The 18280-nt window shown below is 37.4% G+C and overlaps 1 protein-coding gene across 1 annotated transcript; it reads left to right on the top strand.

Moving 5' to 3' along the window:
- Window positions 1-507: 507 nt before the first annotated feature.
- LOC135700922 (fibroin heavy chain) lies at window positions 508-15279 on the top strand. The gene is made up of 6 exons (XM_065221593.1): window positions 508-571; window positions 650-818; window positions 1385-1627; window positions 12922-13144; window positions 13210-13264; window positions 14914-15279. Exons 1-6 carry the CDS (start codon window positions 508-510, stop codon window positions 15030-15032), a joined length of 873 nt encoding a protein of 290 aa, XP_065077665.1. The 3' UTR covers window positions 15033-15279.
- Window positions 15280-18280: the final 3001 nt, after the last annotated feature.

Below are 18280 nucleotides of genomic sequence, written 5' to 3'. Positions count from 1 at the left end.
GGTTTCTTCGGCAGCAGTATGAGCCGCCTGTGTGTTTACTTTGCTTGTTATGGTTCGCAACGTTGTGGGAAGCTCTTAAGTGTTCGGATGATGAGTCTCGCTCTCTGATGCACGCTTCGCGAGAATGACATCATTCGGGTTCGTGTTTTTGATCGTGTTCTTAAAAAAATGTTAACTATCCGCAGTTTAGTCGTGGATTCCGTCCGGTTGAAGCTTGAAGTATCAAAATATAAAACAGCAAGTTTGCGAAGAAGTAAACATAATTGTGTTGGCTGTTGTCATCGTCTGTTTTGAAATAATGGATCGTCATTTTCAAAGGTTTGTTGGGGAGGAAGTACAGGTTACTATTGTGATTTGAAAGAAAATCGTCTTCAAGAAACTTTGCGATTGTATAGTAAAAATTTGTCTCTTTGTCTCATCCTAGGTAATTATGCTAAAATTTGTGTTAATATCTGCCCTCGTGGCTGGAGCTTCTGCAGGTGAGTCATGGAGGCGATAATTTTACGTATGAGTGGTAATCTAATGTTCGAACTTTCTGCAGGATACGCTAGCAGTCAATACGCCGGTACCGGTACGTCCACTGGTCTCTACAACCAGATCGCCACTGGTCAGAATCCTTATGCTGACAAGTACCCATATACCAATACAGGTTACAACGGGGGCTTCACGTCGAACTATGCCGGTCCGAATGGAGTGGGTGCCGCTGCCGGAACCGGAGCGTTCGTACCCGGATTCGCCCCGTTCCAACCGGTGCCAGCATTCCCGAATGTCTTCGACTACAACAGCTTCTACCAGGGACTGCAGGCCAACTTTGCCAAGTAATGCTTCTGCCTTTCAGATCGCTTAGCTATTCGTGTACGCTTCTTCCTTTCTCTTCGCATCGACTTTCAATGGCTGCCATTAATAACGCTTCTTTTTCTGTGTGATTTCCTCATTTTACGAAACGTTATTCCCGAATCCAACACAAAACCTGTTTGCGGAATTTAAATTCACCCGAAAACAGATGATGTCAGTTGTCTGACGGTTGCAGGGATTACTCGATTGCACATTTTTACATAATTCAAATCAGCACCAATACTTCAAAAGGGTAAAACTGCTTCGGTAAATTATCTCCTTTGAATGAATGATCAAGAATGTTACTTGAAGTGTTGGTTCTGAAATGTTGTTCCAACTCGTGCAACTTGATTAGCAAAATGCATTGCTCCCGCATTAAAGGTTATCAAAATTCAAACCACTGCCGCGTGCAGCCGATTATAGCAAATTAGCATTCCAAATTAATACTTAAAAAAAAAACAAAAAAAAACCTTACCAGTATAGGCTATAAACGAATTGAACCTTACTAACCTTGCTAACGCCCCTCCCCTCCTTCACATTTGGAAAATAGCTCAGCAGCAACGCAGGCATTTGCGACGGCGGGAGCAACGGCTGCTGCATCTGCCTCGCTCTACGGGCAGTACAGTCAGAATCCGGTCTATCCTCATCAGGGTGTTCAGTATCAACAGCCACAGCAGTATCAGCAGATGCCGCAGCGCAGCCAAGCGGGATCAGACTATTCTTATATTAACAACAACAACAACAACGACCACTATGCCAACAACGGTTACAATAACTACTACAATCCTCATAAGTAATTTACAGCATGAAGGTGACATTCATACTCTCATGTCGGTGGTATCATTCTCACGTGCGGTCGCATCAAAATATCGATAACTGATGTAGTTCTTAGAACTTCTTTGGAATATTCCGCTTAACTCCCTTGATAATAACCTCAGAATTTGAATTGTCCATTGAGTTTGGAACCGTCCCTTTGAATTCTTACCAGTATTGATTTAGAGTTCTTGTCAGGAATCTCTTGGATTCTTTTTAATAAGAATTCACTTGGAATTCTTGTTAAAATTACCTAGGATACGCAGCTGGATTTCCTTGGAGCTATCTTCCGAATTATTTTCAGAATTTCCTTTGATTTCTTATTATAATTATTTTTTTTTTTTCTAAAAATGCTGTTGGAAATTTCTTCTTCTTCACATTTCAAGCTTACTGCTTATCGCATATTAGCTTATTGCGTGTTCTAGATACATTTCCACTGTTATTAATTCATTGTTTTCGATGCGTGTACCATTTATGCATTAGTATAATTGTGTGGCAAGGCAAGTGCATGCCCAGGGAAGTCGAGATATTTTCCAACCCTTAAATTCCTAGACTGAACCGGGAATCGAATCCAACCACCATCAGGGTGCGCCCCAAGTAACTATTTTGGTTTTATGAGGGTTCTGTAGACCATGATTTAGACTTGTAGCATGCTTTAAAACCACTAGCAATGTTACTTGGGGCCTTTAACGACTGAGCTAAGGGAGACCTCTTGGACTTCTCTTTAATAACCCATTTTTTTTTGTTGGGGGGAGTTGAACCACTGCGTCCATTATTTGAACTTTTGTGGTACCCACCCATGTTTACTGTTCGTATCATGCAAGCTGACCACCATTTAATGAGTGGACAGCTAATTGCCTGGACTCGTCCTTTCCCAGTCAGGTATAATATGGTTTATGAAACCAACTACCTTTCCAGGATTAGCAGACCAAATTCCACTAGGTTGTAAGATAACACTACGAAGAAATTTAGATCTACGCCTGTGTTCCGAGGTTTCGCGTTCTATGCTACAGAAACGGCAGATATCGCTCTGAACCCGACCAATGTTCTTCAAATGATATCTACTCGGACAGTGCCCAGTTACTAGGCCAGTGTATTTGCTAAGAGCCCGTTTATTGAGCTCAAAGAGCTTTTTGGTATGTGTTACATTTGAAGTTATAAATCTTTTCGACTGGTTGCACTTCGTGATGGCCATCCAGTTGGCCATCACCCTTTGTTCTTCCCAGCGTTTGAGTTCCATATTTACCGCACAGTTTTAAATTCCACAGTATGGTTCTGGACCAATAAACGGTGAATTGGAACCTAATTTTGCGAGATCGTCTGCCCTTTCATTCCCTTCAATGCCACAGTGTCCAGGAACCCAATATAAGTGAGTTCTGTTTGCACAGCTGTACATTCCCAGACAATCTTTGATGCACATTTGTAAGCACGAAGCGCTATTAGTGCTGCTTGACTGTCAGAAAATATACAGATATTTGCACATCTATATTTTGCAAAACTTACACATTCAAGTATGGCCACGATCTCCGCTTGAAACACTGTTGGACAATGTCCCATCGCTACTGAAATATTTATCCCAGGGCCAAAGATTACTGCACCTGTTTGTGTTCCAATTTTTTAGCCATCTGTGAAAAATATGATTGAGCCTTGACGAACGCTAGGACCACCGACTTCCCAATCCGAACGCAACATTTCACATACGTTGAAGGGAGGTCAGTCTCCAGTCTCCATTCATACTCATCACTGGTCCTCTTTGGAAGTTTTGTAAAATGCTTAGGTGATCAACCAGGTCATCAGGCATGACTTTTTTAGACCTTTTGAGCCTTAGAGCACTTCTTTCCGCTTCTAGTTGCACGTATGCATGCAAAGGCAGTAGATTGAGTATGGCATCTAACCGAGGGGGGCGACACATCTAAATCTCAATCATAGATGCTCGAAAAATCTCACGCCAGCGAATAAATCTACGAAAAATCTTCTTGCCATTTTAAGCATCTAAATCCATCTACTCGGATCGACTTCCATCTTTTTGCAGGAAATCTTCAAAATCTTCATCAATCTTCTTAAAATCTACTCATCGTACGTGCAGCTAAGCACAGCAAAACAAAATCGTTTCTGCATCGAAGATAGAGTCGCCCCCCTCGCATCTAACGCTTTTGATGGGGCGCTGCGCATCGCACCCGTTATAGCAATACATGCTAGACGTTGTAGTTTTGCCAGCTTCCTCTGTGCGGTAGCCTCTTTCGTTTTTGGCCACCTTACTTACGAAGCATAAGTTACTTTTGGACGGATTACTGATGTATAAATCCACATTGTCATTGTTGGTTTCAAACCCTATTTTCTACCAATAGTTTTGGAGCATAACCACAGGGCACTGGTTGCTTTGTTGATCACAGAATCAATCTGAGCATTCCAATCCAATTCCAATTTGAATTTTCGTTTCTCAACAATTCTTTTTTATGATATTCTAATGAAATAATTTGTACAGTGTTTTATTAAGTAGTTTTAAGTAGTACTTTATAAACTGTGCCTGACAAAAGGACATATTCTACTTCATTTTGGGTCGCTAAATCCATTTAAAAAGTCAAATTTTGTTAAGATCGGCAATTTAGTATCATAAAAATAATTTTCTGTGAATAGCCGATTTTAATTTCCTACAAATTTTGTAACAATATTGCGACAGTAAAGTAAAAGCAGGTTTAACGCAAACCACAAAAACTATACGAATTTAAACCCCAGTTTCTTGTACAGCGAATACAAATAAAGTATAAATTTTAACTTCTGAATATTGCATTGCATAAAACCCTGCATGATCAACGTCATCCCGGAATTGAAAATTTAAATTATAAAAATGAGACTATTTTATTCAAAAAAATAAACTAATCATGCCATTAAAAAACTAAATTCTTACATTAGAAAAGCATTTGTTAGTACAGGTTTAGAAGGTGTTTGTTCGTGTGCCAAACAAATGGTTGGAAAAATGTACAGGTTCATCTGTAAACAGTGATCAACTTCCCCCCGTTATACGATACCTTGGAATTCTCATAGAAATTGCTTAAGAAGACTTTCCAGAATTTTCATGGAGTTCTTGTCAGAATTATCCAAATTCTTCCTGTAAGTTCATCCTAGTCCATTTTTTAATTCGCAGGCCAAATTTCGTAATCCGTAAATGCGTTAAGTTTAAAAAAATCTACCCAATTAAATAAGAGGATGATTTGCTGTATTGATGGCGAATTCAACTTTTTGCTTAGTCTCCTTTATTTTAATAGTGACACCGATCTTAGTAAGGGTGTAATATTAATAATTCAATGCGTTAGGGTAATTTTCCAATTGTTGCACACTTAATATTGTTTACTGTACAGCATGGATCCATGACCATGACGTTTACCGATCTCGGTTACATGCTAATCAATGACAGTGAGCATGCATAAAAGCGTAAACGCGATAATCAATTCTCTTCGTTGATTTTCTCTTTTGTTAATAACTTCTCTTGGATTAACATATCTCGGTGCGTTTGTTGTTGCTTTTGATGGTCAATACAACCTGTTACAGCACTGTATTGGATAAATTTCAGAAAATTGCTTCCCTTAGCAGTGGAAATTTAAAGAGAAAATCGACGAAGAGAATCGATCATCGCGTTTATTACGCCCTTATGCATGCTCACTGTCGAATTGTGGAATGATGAAACATGTGGTTTTGATACTCATTTCCATTTCCATATATAATTTCCAATTAACTCTGATTTAAACCATGTTTCCCCACAATATTTCTAATACTATTGTGAGGAGACATGGCTTAAATCAGAGTTGATTGGAAATTCTATCTTTTATCAACATGAAGCTTTTTAGGGCGATAATTTATTAGCTGTAGAAAGTTGTGAAGAGGGTATGTTGATCATTCCGCTAGAGTCCGGCAGTGTGAAAATTTAATAGAAGTTGAATGAGGGAACGGCCAATAATGCGACAGCCCCAAGTAACAATTCAAGCTGGACATTAAGAATAGAAGCTGATTATTGATTGATTTAAGGTGTACGAAGCTCTACTATACTACTCTAGGAATCAGCAACGCACTACAAATATTTTGATAGCCTGATAGAATAATATGAATCTATTGCACAATATTGTTTAATGTCGTAGGTGTCACTCAGTGTTGGGAAAATATCAAAAAATCAAATCTCGCCAATGCCCAAGATCACGCTTGATTTTCATAGACAAAAAATCAACAAGCAAACAACTGCGGTTGATTTTGCAAGCTGTGATATTGCAGCTCGGAATATCAAGCTAACAAAACTCACCAGCTACAAATCTCACCACTTCGTGTCTGCCACCGGTGAGAAGTAAAAAGAGATAGCAAACTATACTTTCTCTTTCTAAGAAAACGGAATCATTTTTGTGTCGAGTCAACTCTCAGCTTGATTTCTGCCTGTTGTGAATAGTCTGCCAATATCAAAGGAGCTTGTAAAATCAATATCAAGCATGATATTTTGTTCCAATATCACGCGTAATATTGAGAGCTTATAAGAGCGAAAAAATATCATTTGATTGATGATTTTGCCAACACTGGTGTCACTTGTTGCATTTCCGACAATTTAGTTTTTCTAAATTCACTACCTTCCTTTCGAATCCCAAGCAACGCCAGAGACAAGGAAGAGGAGCTTTTTAGGTCTAGCTCCATGTACTGCGACAACATCGAAAGTATTACCATTTGTATTCCTGTGTTTTGTCTGTTCACCGCTTTATATTGCACTTAATTTTCAGACCGCATTTGAAAAATATAACCCAATTATGGCACTAACGTAGCATCCAAATGACCATCGAAATAAATCGCGCACTTGTGTCCACATTGTGTTTACTGTACTTGAAAATGAGAGGAATGTTTTACTGGTCACCAGTTGTTGTTTACAATTCCGGATTGCTGTATAATACTCTTCCGGTTGCTATTATTTAATAATTAATTAATTTATCTTTATTAGGGAGGCTTTCAGCCTTGGGCTGGTTCGCCTCCATATTATTCAATATAAATTTGACTTGCTTTAAGTTAATGATCATACCTTTTGCCGCACATATACTCAAGTGGACCAGGTATAGTTGACGCCTGTGAATCAGCGACTGCGAGTTCGAATGCCGAAATGCAAATGTCCTCTTGAGACAAATAATAACAAAATGAATATGTAAATCCAATTAGTCAGTAAAAACATGGTAAAGCAGTCCCATAACAAATGTAAGATATGAAGCGGGCTTCCATAATTATTAAAAAAAAACAAGAAGTCTGAACAAAGGTTGGAAATGACTGTTATTTAATGCCTTAAAAAGCTTATAGTTTATATTACTGTTAAGCTTAAGGCTGATTAAAATCACCCGATTTAGATGTTTAAAAGCTGGACAAAGGTTAACGTGGTCCAAAGTACAACAATTATTCAAACAAAGGCTAAATTAAAATCGGTGAAACAACACTTGTTAAGCATCAAATTGTTACCTGGGGTACTAGTCAAACGCACCTTTACCTAAGTCGTATAATGTATGAAGAGATTTGAAGTATTTCTTCAATTCTACAGGCAAAAAAGTGCGCGTATGACTTGTTCATATACTGTCTGCGGCTGTGGAATAGTTCTAGTGACGTTTCATCACTACCTAAAGCCTCACGTTGCCCAAAGCATTTCCAGTCGGTGGATTATAATGCAATAATTGCATTCTTCTTTACCCAACTGTTGTGTTGCTCCTCTCGCCATGACCAATGTACATGGCGAATGAGAACGACCCAAATTTGAGTTTAGTTCACTCATAATCGCCAAAAGTGCAGGAACTCAGCGATGAGTGAATTTGCCTCATGTTTTCCCAGGTTTTTCCAGGATTTTCCCGAGGGGGGTGACACATCTAAATCTCAATTCTAGATGCTCAAAAAATCTCACACTAGCGAACCAATCTTCGAAAAATCATCTTTCATTTCTCGCATCTACTTGCATCGTGCTTCATCTTTTTGCAGGAAATCTTCAAAATCTACATAAATCTTCCTTCTATCTACTCAGCGTGCGTGCAGCTAGCCACAGCAAAACACAATCTTTTCTGCATCGTACACACTTAGATTTTTTTGCCGAGATGGGCACCACCGAGCGGCTCGGCATTTTATTTTGCTGGAAATTCAGCAAAAAATATGTTTGTTAGCCGAGATCTCGGCAAAATTCCCGTTTGTTAGCTGAATCTCGGCAAGTTTTTCACTGAGATCCAGCAAAATAAAATGCCGAGCTGCTCGGTGGTGCCCATCTCGGCGAAAAAATCTAAGTGTGTAGATAGAGTCGTCCCCCTCGGATTTTCCAGAGAAAAATTCCCGAATTTGAGAAAAGTAAAGATTGGATTCACTCAGTCTATTGCTACTACTCCGAGACTGAATAAAATTTTCGTCAATTTCCTAATTTTCCGGCAGATTTTTTAGGTTTTCCACAGAAAAAAACCATGAGACAAATTTACTCATCGCTGAGTTCCTGCAATTTTGGCGATTATGAGTGAACTAAACTAAAATTTGAGTTGTTCTCATTCGCCGTGTAGTCATCTCAGAGAGAAAGCAGTACACGCTATTTCAAAACTACCCAAATTTGGGTAGAATCTACCCAGATCTGTCAAAACTGAACCTACCCAAAAATGGGTAAGCTGTGTTGGGAGTGACAAGTTGACAAATGAACAACATTGATATGAATCCGATCGACGTTGTTCATTTGTCAACTTGTCACTCAAAACACAGTTTACCCATTTTTGGGTAGGCTCAGTTTTGACGGATCTGAGTGAATTCTACCCTGGGTAGTTTTGAAATAGCGTGTAGGGTGTAGTGCTGTGACGATATCGATAAGTCCGATATTATCGATAAATATCGGGTATAAATTATCGATATGATCCGATATTTAAGGATCCGATATCAACGATAATCGAAATTCGATATCGGTCAGATGTTAATAATCATCAACATGGTTCTTTCTCCAGTTGACGAAGAATTTGTTCGTGACGAGCCATTGAGAAAGATCTCTACCGCTAATTTGGTATGGAGTTATCACGAGGGAATGGATCAACGCAATAACAACCGAAGTGGACAGCTCACTTCGTACATAAAATGATATGTAGGTACGGAAGGAGTGGTATCGAACTAATGACATGTGTTATTTAACGGTACTTATCTTACTGAGGACAAATAAGAAGAGTACATTTCGATATTTGTTGGCTCTGAAACTTCTGTCTAATATTACAACCTCGGTCCCTTGAGAGCGTCTGGTTTCGAAAACACGGCGAATACTGTACGATGTAGGCTCGAAGAGTGGACAGAATATTTTTGTTTGTGTAATGTCGATGTTTTTGATATTCCAAATGCATTATGAAGTTGGAAGAGAATGAAATATGTTTAATGTATTTTCCATTGAATATTTGATATCGGATCCGATATCGATACTCAAAATCGGATATCGAAATAATATCGATATACTCAGAGACCGATATCGATATTATCGTTAAATACGACCTAGTCACAGCACTAGTAGGGTGGTTGTTGTGTACTGTACCATCATCAGCATTGTTGACGGCTACTCCCGCCTTAAGTTGTTACATTAAAGTATTTTTTTTTACTTGTATGAAGTAACAAAAAACACTCTGAATGTTTTAAATATTTGCTTATTCTTTTCAAGCATGTAAAACTTACTGAAAATAAATTAATGTTTAAAAATCGAATCACTTTTGGACTCTTGATGATTGTCTATGGGGTAACGCCTAAAGGTATGCAACGTTTAATATAAATTAGCTGCTGCGTATTTTTTTATGGATGAGCAGTAATTAGATACAAAGTGTGCAATAATAGATGCAAATTGAGCTTTGAGGCTCATTCAAATTTTTATTAGATGGAATATAAATTGCTAATGAACTCTGGAAATGCCTCATGAATCACATTCAAACATTTCTTGAGGAATTCCGTGTTCAATCTCGTAAAAACGTAAAGTAACAAAAAGCACGGGCTTAGTTGTGTAACAATTGGCAAAATACGCTAGTTGTGTTTCAATGAGCAGCATGAAATTACTGTCTGTTCTGTATCACTCTTTGCATATTGATCTCATACTCTGAATCAAAAATTCGCTAAGATGATTCCAAGTTCGTTCCTTAGCGTCAGTATTATCTTGAAATCATTAAATAAGAGAAAATAATAATCCCACGTGCTGAATTTCAGTTTGATGTTTCAAATTCAAACCATTGGGCTGATTGGTGGCTACCAGAAAGGCTAAGCTACACATCTAATTAAAATCGAAGATTTCCGTATGACGATAAATTTCGATGATCTATTGTGGCATAAAATGTCTCTTGCAAAACTATTGCAATTTCCTTTCGAGTCGAATAAAATCTCTTCAGTATAGCACCACGACTAAATACATCAACTTAAATGTAATATACCAAATCGCCATCAACAGTATGTGAAGATGGTTAAGTCCTCTGACGTTCATTACAAAGATTTTCTTAAACGAAAATTAATTAACGTAGCCATGCTGGTTCAGTTTGCCAATTACTTTCTTCCTTCAAAACAATTACCGTTTTGAAAAATGCCTAAACCGCTAGAAACTTTTGAATCCTTATTTTTGACACATTCTGGACTGGATTTTCACAAAAGCAAAAACATGGTGGATAAAGGAACTCATAAGCTGTACAATCCGCAGGCCTAGGTACGAGTATTTTTTTCTAAACTCATCGCGGACCGGACTAAACAAGGCCACGCGCCGTACTTTTGGCTGGTCCGGCCCAAGATCTCAATTTCATTTTCAAACTAAGTACAGACAAGATTCCTACAGTACGGTTAATATGGATCGTATTATTGCATTGTTGACGGTTACTCCCGCCTTAAGTTGAAATCAGAATCACCTTGGAATTTTATTCAAAATTAACATAACGTTCTCTTCACAATTCTTCTAAGAATAACTTGGAGGGGAAGGAGTCCATTAGTACCGTCCCAATGACGCGTTCATCTAAATAACGATGAGAGCGATGGACCCAATCTTAGATCCTTAGGCCAACATTAGAGCCATTTCCCCTACATTAGGACTCATTTGGAATTAATTTCAGGATTCCCAAGGGATTAACTTAAAAATTAGCTTGGAATTCTGATCTTAATTCCGTTGGAATTTTATCCATTTATCCCTTAGATATTGGAACTGAAAGTTCTTTTTAATTTCCTTCAAATTTGCTTATCTAATATTCTAGGGCTGATATATTTTTAAATCTTAATAGTTTGATATTTTTCGAGGTTGCTTCGACTTACTTCGCACTGATGGCAACTATGCCTTTGGTGATTTTCCTTGTTAAAGAGTTGTTTGGATTTACCTTGTTTACTTGAATCTAGGGTTATTAGTTCGGTAGGTTCCGATTCTGTATTTTTTTTCCTTGATTTGTTTTCCGTTGATCTTGTTTTCCGTGCTGAGCACCAATTCTACCGACGCCAGGGAGGCAGCTTCCACACCTGGACCCTACCTATCGACCCATCAATTCATGAACCGGGGACCAACGGCTTTACTTCCATTCCGAAGGAAGGCGTGATCAGAGATGTTATGCCTCAGAACATCCCGGCGGCGTCGACTGGGATTGAACCCAGGCTTGCTGGGGTGAGAGGTAATCACGCTTACCACTACACCACCGGTGCCGCTTAACCGATTCTGTACGTTGTAGTTTCATTTTTATAGACTGCCCATTGTGGTTGAACAAGCATTAAGCAAGTTGCACAAAGTCATAGTTGGTACAGTTCTCTATGGTCTAAAGCGACGACTTCTACCTTTAGCGAAAATGCCTGTGTCTTTGGCGAACAATGATTTGTGGCAACCCTGATGCAAATCAGAAAAGTCTGAAGTGAAAATGTTATTCAATATCGGCCCAAGAATGCTAAAGTTAGGAACACCAGCTCTTGAAGGTAGTCGATTAGATTTGGAATTCTGATAGGGTAAAAGCTCCTATAGTTGCGGTGCGTTAGAAGCGTTAGGTTCCTATAGTTGTGTATTGAATCTCCATACACAACTATAGAAACCTAACGCTTCTAACGTACCGCAACTATAGGAGCGTTTCCCCTAATGCACCTACATTATTCTGCCAGTTAAACAAATATGAACCAATTTCATAATATAGAGTGGAACATTAAACTTTATCAATTTGGCATCAAACATTCATGCCAAACAACAATTTTCTCAAACCGGTTGACGTAACTGCTATAGGACTCATTTTAGTCACAATCAAGTTGCTGCAACTTCGACTGACAGATGAGTGCTGCTTGGGAATTTTTAATGTTTTTTCTATGTCTACAAGAGCAGCGCCAGTTACGTGATTACCTCTCACCCCAGCAGGCATGGGTTCAATCCCAGTTGGCGCCGCCGGGATGTTCTGAGGCATAACATCTCTGATCACGCCTTCCTTCGGATGGGAAGTAAAGCCGTTGGTCCCCGGTTCATGAGTTGATGGGTCGATAGGTAGGGTCCAGGTGTGGGAGCTGCCTTCCTGGCACGTCGGTAGCATTGGTGCTCAGGACGGAAAACAAGATCGACGGAAAAACAAACCAAAGGAAAAAAAAAAGCAGCGCCAGTTATGCAGACTTCAGATTTGTTAGATCGAATTAAATTAGTCACTCATAAAAGTTGATGAGTTTCGGAATATTTATTCAATTCAAACGAGCCTTATAACTATGTTGCATATATTTTAAGATTTGATCTTATTTATTTATTTTATTTGCCTATTTACTGATATTCTAAATTTGACATTATTAAGGTTGCATACTTTCATACAAATTTTTCAAACATTTAACCCATCACCAATCCCATCGCTATCGAAATTTACGTAAGCTCTCGTCCACCCGTCACTTCCATTACATTGTAACGTCATTTCTATCTTCCGACTTGAGAAGCCATCTCGCCAACGATGGTTTCGTGTTTTATTAATTAGGAAAAACCCCATTTGGAGAATAATGAATCACCCAGTTCGTGACAACCGCCTTGCCTGCGCGGTCTCCTCATCATCAAAGGCTCATCAGAATAAAAAAAAAGAATCATTCTGCAATGCATTTCATCTTCGTGGAATTCTCTCACTCTCACAATTCAATCACTCAGTTTGATTTAATACAATTCAATTAAAAAAAATTCTATCGCGCTACCCCGATCCAAAACGTGTCCATATTTCACTAACGGCGACCCATCGTCACATATTTGTTTTGTTTCGTTTCGTTCTTGGCCGATCTCTCCAACAACGTGATGGTGATTTATGGGACGAACGATCATAACAACAGCATGTATCAGCAACAATTAGCGCACCAGAATGCTCTGTTCAATTCCATTCGTCAGCAGCAGGCGGCATTTGCCGGAGCTGGAGCTGGAGCCGGAGCCGGGTACGGTGCCGGTGTAGGAGCTGGTGGCGGTAGCTTTGGTGGTGCACCTGGATTTGCTGGATCATCGGCTTCCTATGGTCCGGGAGGGTTCCACCAGACGGCGCACATCTATCCGGAAAATCCGGTTTGTTTTGAACTAGAAACGGCGTGAATTGGGTTTTGTTAATTGTATTTTATTTTTATTTTTAGCAAGCGCCAAACATTAATACCCGTTTCGGTGGCAGCTCGCAGCCGGGTGGACCAGGTATGAAATCCCTTACTAGTATTTCGATTATCGATCAGTAGTTAGTTCGTTATAGGAATCGCTACCCTAGCTTCATTTATGACACCATCCAGTTGACTGTTGACTGAGGGGTTGCCTAACGATAGGCGAAACTCGAGTAGCATGGTGTAAAGCGTTCGCTATTGAACGTTTCCAGGCCAAATAGTCAACAAAAAATAATTCAGACTTGACCTTCTCTGATTTGCGTAAAACTTTGCATAATTGTTTGTAACGTGATCAATAGTTTACACTTGAGCTAAATTTCGGCCATTTTAAATCATGTAAAAAAAATCTAAATGGCGTATTCGATATTTTCAACAAATTATAACTCGAAAACGTTACTTCAATCAAAGTAATCCGGATAAAACCCTTAATCAGAAAAAAATAAATTGAATTGACGTCTGAGTCAAAGTTTTAAAAAACATACCGTTCCGATTCAAATTTCGGACGATTCAAATTTCGGACACTTTCATTTTTAATTAAATATTACATCCAGTTAGAAACAAAGTAATAATGTTAGATGATCGTGGAGGGCACTAGTCAAAAAAATTTAAAATTTACAAGACATGTGGATCATATTCGACCGAGATAATCAACTTTTAAAAGTGTCTGAAATTCGAGTTTAAGTGTCCGAAATTTGAATCGGCACGGTAATTCCTTTTCAGGGAAAATAAACAATGTAAAAAAGTTCGAGTAATTCAAGAAACAAAATTCAAAAGGGTGTTTAAAAAATTAAATAGTCTTTGTAAAATAGGTCATTTAATAAATTTAATTTTTAAACAAGGAAACTTGAAAATTAACATAAAAATAGAACAACAACATTTGGTAAAAAATTGAACCTTTTTGTTTACACATTTTTTTTTAAATCTTGTTGAGAAAAAAACGATACATTAGACTTAAAAAATTGTGCAAAGTTTCACAAAAAAATTGAACAGACAAAAAGTTTAAAAATTTATCCACATGTTCAAAGCTGTTGATCTATGATTTTTGTTAGTTTACAAATGGATATATAACATAAGTTAGAAATTTTCATGAGCTTTTCAATATATTTTTTTAACATTAAATAAGGTTAGCTTCTATTGATTAAGTTGTAAACTCTTTTTTTTTTGGTTTCTACATAAAATTACTTAATTTTATTACCAGTGTAATAAGTATGTTTCCCTATATCTTTGACTCAGAATTCATATAGAGGAAATGTCTCTAATGTTGGCCTATGGATCTAAGATTGGGCCCATCGCTAAAAATCTGCTATTTATCAATTGTATCTAGATGAACGCGTTATTGGGACGTTATATTTTTGAAAATTTAGTCGATTGCTGAATTTGTGTATGTGCCCAAATTAGGGACACTTAGGCCAACATTACCTACATTTCTCCTTTATTGAAGTGACGTTTTCGAGTTTTTATTTGTAGAAACCTCAGATGTGAATTATTGACCTTAACACATAATTCACAAAATTCATGCACATCGGAAACGGCGGCGTCAGACCGATTCGTCATTTGGCGTGGAAGTGCTCTATTTAGTCATTCACCTAAGGATTTAACGGTTTAATTTAGTGGTGCAGATCCATCGTTTACTAACAAAATCACAATCTATGTACTAATTTTCACTTTTTTTGTCAACCATTCCAGGATATGTCGGTGTATCGAGCTTCTCGTCATCCTCCAACATCAACGGCCAATCACACCGCGAGGCGGCAACATCGGTTAACGACAATGGTAAGGTCACCTCCTACCATGTCCGTTCGTAAAAAGGAACAAGGCAACACGTAAAGAAGATAATAAAACTATGATTTAGAATTTGTCATACACGTGCCTTGACAAGAAAACGATAAGTGATGAAAGAATATTACAGGCATTTGCTGCTAGAGCATTTGCTATTCATTCATGAGAGGTGAAACTCAATAAACTTTACGAAGACATTCCAGTGTACTTACAACTAGCAAGTAGACAAGTTTAAGTACGAACTCTATTTAAATAAGACTTTTTGACCAGAAACATGAACAATGTCATAGAATATATTTGTCCGAAACTCCTCTCAAGATACTCATAGATAATTGGGCAATAAACGAGTTATTGCTTTGATTATTTTAAACAGTACACAGCAAAAAAAGTTGTTGAATATTACATCGAAACTGCTGCAACCAGGTCAATCCATCGGTTGTGTAATATCACATTGTACGATGTACATCGATTTTGCGAACAAAATTACATCCATTGATGTAATATTGTATCTGCTTTTTGCTATTACATCATTATTTCATACATCGGCTTGAATTACGTTGATCGATATTACTTTTTTTTTTGCTGTGTATAATATAACTGAAACGTATTCTATGACTGTCAAATCGGGTAGTTCCAAACATCTAAGTGCTCTACTAAGCTTTGTTTATTTTCATTTTATTTATATGTAATTCACTACACACATGTTTACGAATTTCTCCAATTTTCTCAACCAAGTTGTTTTTTATTCTGAATTTTACTCATTTTTTCACACTAGGGAAGCATATGGAGGCTAGTTGGGAGTGATGACATAGAAAATCTCTTACAAATAAAAAAAAAAAAAAAAAAAAACAAGGAACAGCCCTATGGGGTTGTATGCAACGGTGACGTAGGACTGCGTGGTCTTATATAATACATCTTATTTGTTAACTGCAGCAGGAGCTTGTGTTTTGTGTAAGAATAGGAATTTGAGCGGGGTTCTCTCTGTTAATAATCTTTAGTATGACTTTAGTATGATGCGTTTGACATAGAAGACCCACAGTGACTCACGAAAAGCTATTGATGTCGATCAATAGCGGTGCGGCTTCTTCCTCCTTTTATGGTTGCTCATGTGGACTGCAGCTTGCTGCTTGCAGGCAGCCTTTCGTTGTGTACTGAAGAACACCACAACCGGATGGTGACCGGTTGGAATTCAACTTTGAAATCTGTGTTTGGGAAATCGATTTTCGCAGGCCATCGATGATAATTTTTTGACATTAAAAAAAAAAAATCAAAGTTCAGGCATGTAACGAAAAATCCCAAACATGGCCGCAACGATAGAGCACAAATCGAACACACGACACATTGCATATGCTCACATGAACCAGAGACGTTGAATAGAGACACGCATAGACTGAAGCAAGAAGAACCAAACGAACCGTCAAACGCTGAACCAAACGAGCAAAGTAAATAAACATTACTGTTCGCTCAATTCACCAGAAAGAAGTATTGTTTTCAATGATGAAAAAAGTATTTAATTATTTTCACGAAATATTTTATATCTGTTATATTTTTATTTATTGTTCATTCAAATAAATACAACATTTATTGATGATTCAAAACTATTTAGAATCAGAACGTTTAATTTAGTTTTATGGTAATAAAAATGATTGCACTGCAAGCAAACAGTAAAATATGACAAAAGTTATAGTGTCATGGAACGACTGACAGACTTATTTGTACGGCTTATGGATTCTCAGCCTAAAGGTAACGAAACGCTTTATTCAGTTCCGGTCGAACGTACAAATTTTCTCAACAGCATTGCGGCACTCTTTGAAAGTCACTTGAAACCGCTCGAAGAAACATGGTTGCCAGTGACATTGCCAAAAGATCCCTCAAAAACCGTGCTGCTATTTTGACAGAAATTTTCTTTGCGCGTCTCTATCAACGTCTCTGACATGAACGAGCTCAAAACTCGGTTGACGCTCACCATCAGCGTTGCCAGTATTCCAGATTTATCTGGATTTTCCAGATTTTCTATCGTCTTGCCAGATACACAGACAGAACACGTATATTTCCAGATTTTTAAAATATAATCCAGATTTTTTCAGATTTTTAAAATGTGTTGCTTATTAAAGGCCATTATTTATTAAAGGCCATCTACGTTTCACATTATTTTAAAAATTTATTAATTACATTTAACAAGGAATTTTAACAACATGTTGGCAATGGGTTGCAGAATCATGAAAATTGAGACATTTTTCTAAAGATTATTGGTTGAAAAAAATCATTAAATTTTTTTAAATATCGGGCGAGGATTTTTTTTATTTGGATTTTTTGTTTAAATTTTGACTATTATTTTTTTTTTTTGAATCCTGGATTTATAAAAATCAAAATTTCAATATAGAGAAATTTTCCTAATTTTAGAATTTAGAGAAATCGAAAACTGTTCAGGATTGAAAACAATAAATTGAGCTTTAGAAAATTAGCAAGGCTTTTGAATCTAGACAACCACCAGGACTTTAAAGTTTGCTCTTAATATTTTTGAGGATAATTAATTAGATTTTTGATGAGAATTTTAAAGGCATCTGATAATTTTTAGCATTTTTTAAAGTACCTGTGAACATTGAGTTACCTTAGCAGTCTGAAATACTTTAGAATTCTGAATTGCCCTAGATTTCATAATTTTAAAGTTATTCTGAAAATAGTTTACAGTGAAGTGGAGAGTGCAGTCTGTGCAACCTCTGGTTGAAGACGGTGTCAATTGTCTTTTAAAAACTCTGATGATAATTGCATGGAGATTTTGTGAAGAAAGGAAATAGTTAGAATTCGGAAGAGAAAGCATAGAACATTCTAAATATGAAATTTAATAGAATAGTTTCAATGGAATTCTGTCCAATTTTTCTATGGAGATTCATTTTTATAAAATTTTAAGAAATCTTGCAATTTCTGAGAGACTTTCAAGGCCATTTTGGAAAAGTACTGAAGGGGCAAATACTGTAGGAGATTTCAAAACAATTCTGACGTTACCTACAAAGCAGTCCAAAGCATAGGTCTGAAAAAATGTGACGGTCATTCTAAAGAGAGCGTATCAAGGAAATTATTAAGAACATTCTAAGGGCATTTCATATAGAAAAATTGAGACAAAATTATACCAATTCTTGGACATTATTAACAGTTTGAGGGAATTGTGGAGTCAGATAACGTTTGGATATTATCAAGATTAGTTTAGGGGAATCCAGAAAAGAAGTATGATGGAATTCTAGGATAATCCAAATTGAACTCTGAAAAAGGACGA

The sequence above is a fragment of the Ochlerotatus camptorhynchus genome, unplaced genomic scaffold, assembly GCF_037179485.1.
Source record: "Ochlerotatus camptorhynchus isolate MF236.1 unplaced genomic scaffold, CSIRO-AGI_Acam_v1.1 ptg000144l, whole genome shotgun sequence".
Taxonomy (NCBI): domain Eukaryota; kingdom Metazoa; phylum Arthropoda; class Insecta; order Diptera; family Culicidae; genus Ochlerotatus; species Ochlerotatus camptorhynchus.
The sequence above is the reverse complement of the archived record's forward strand: the minus strand, read 5'-3'. Positions and strand labels throughout refer to the sequence as shown.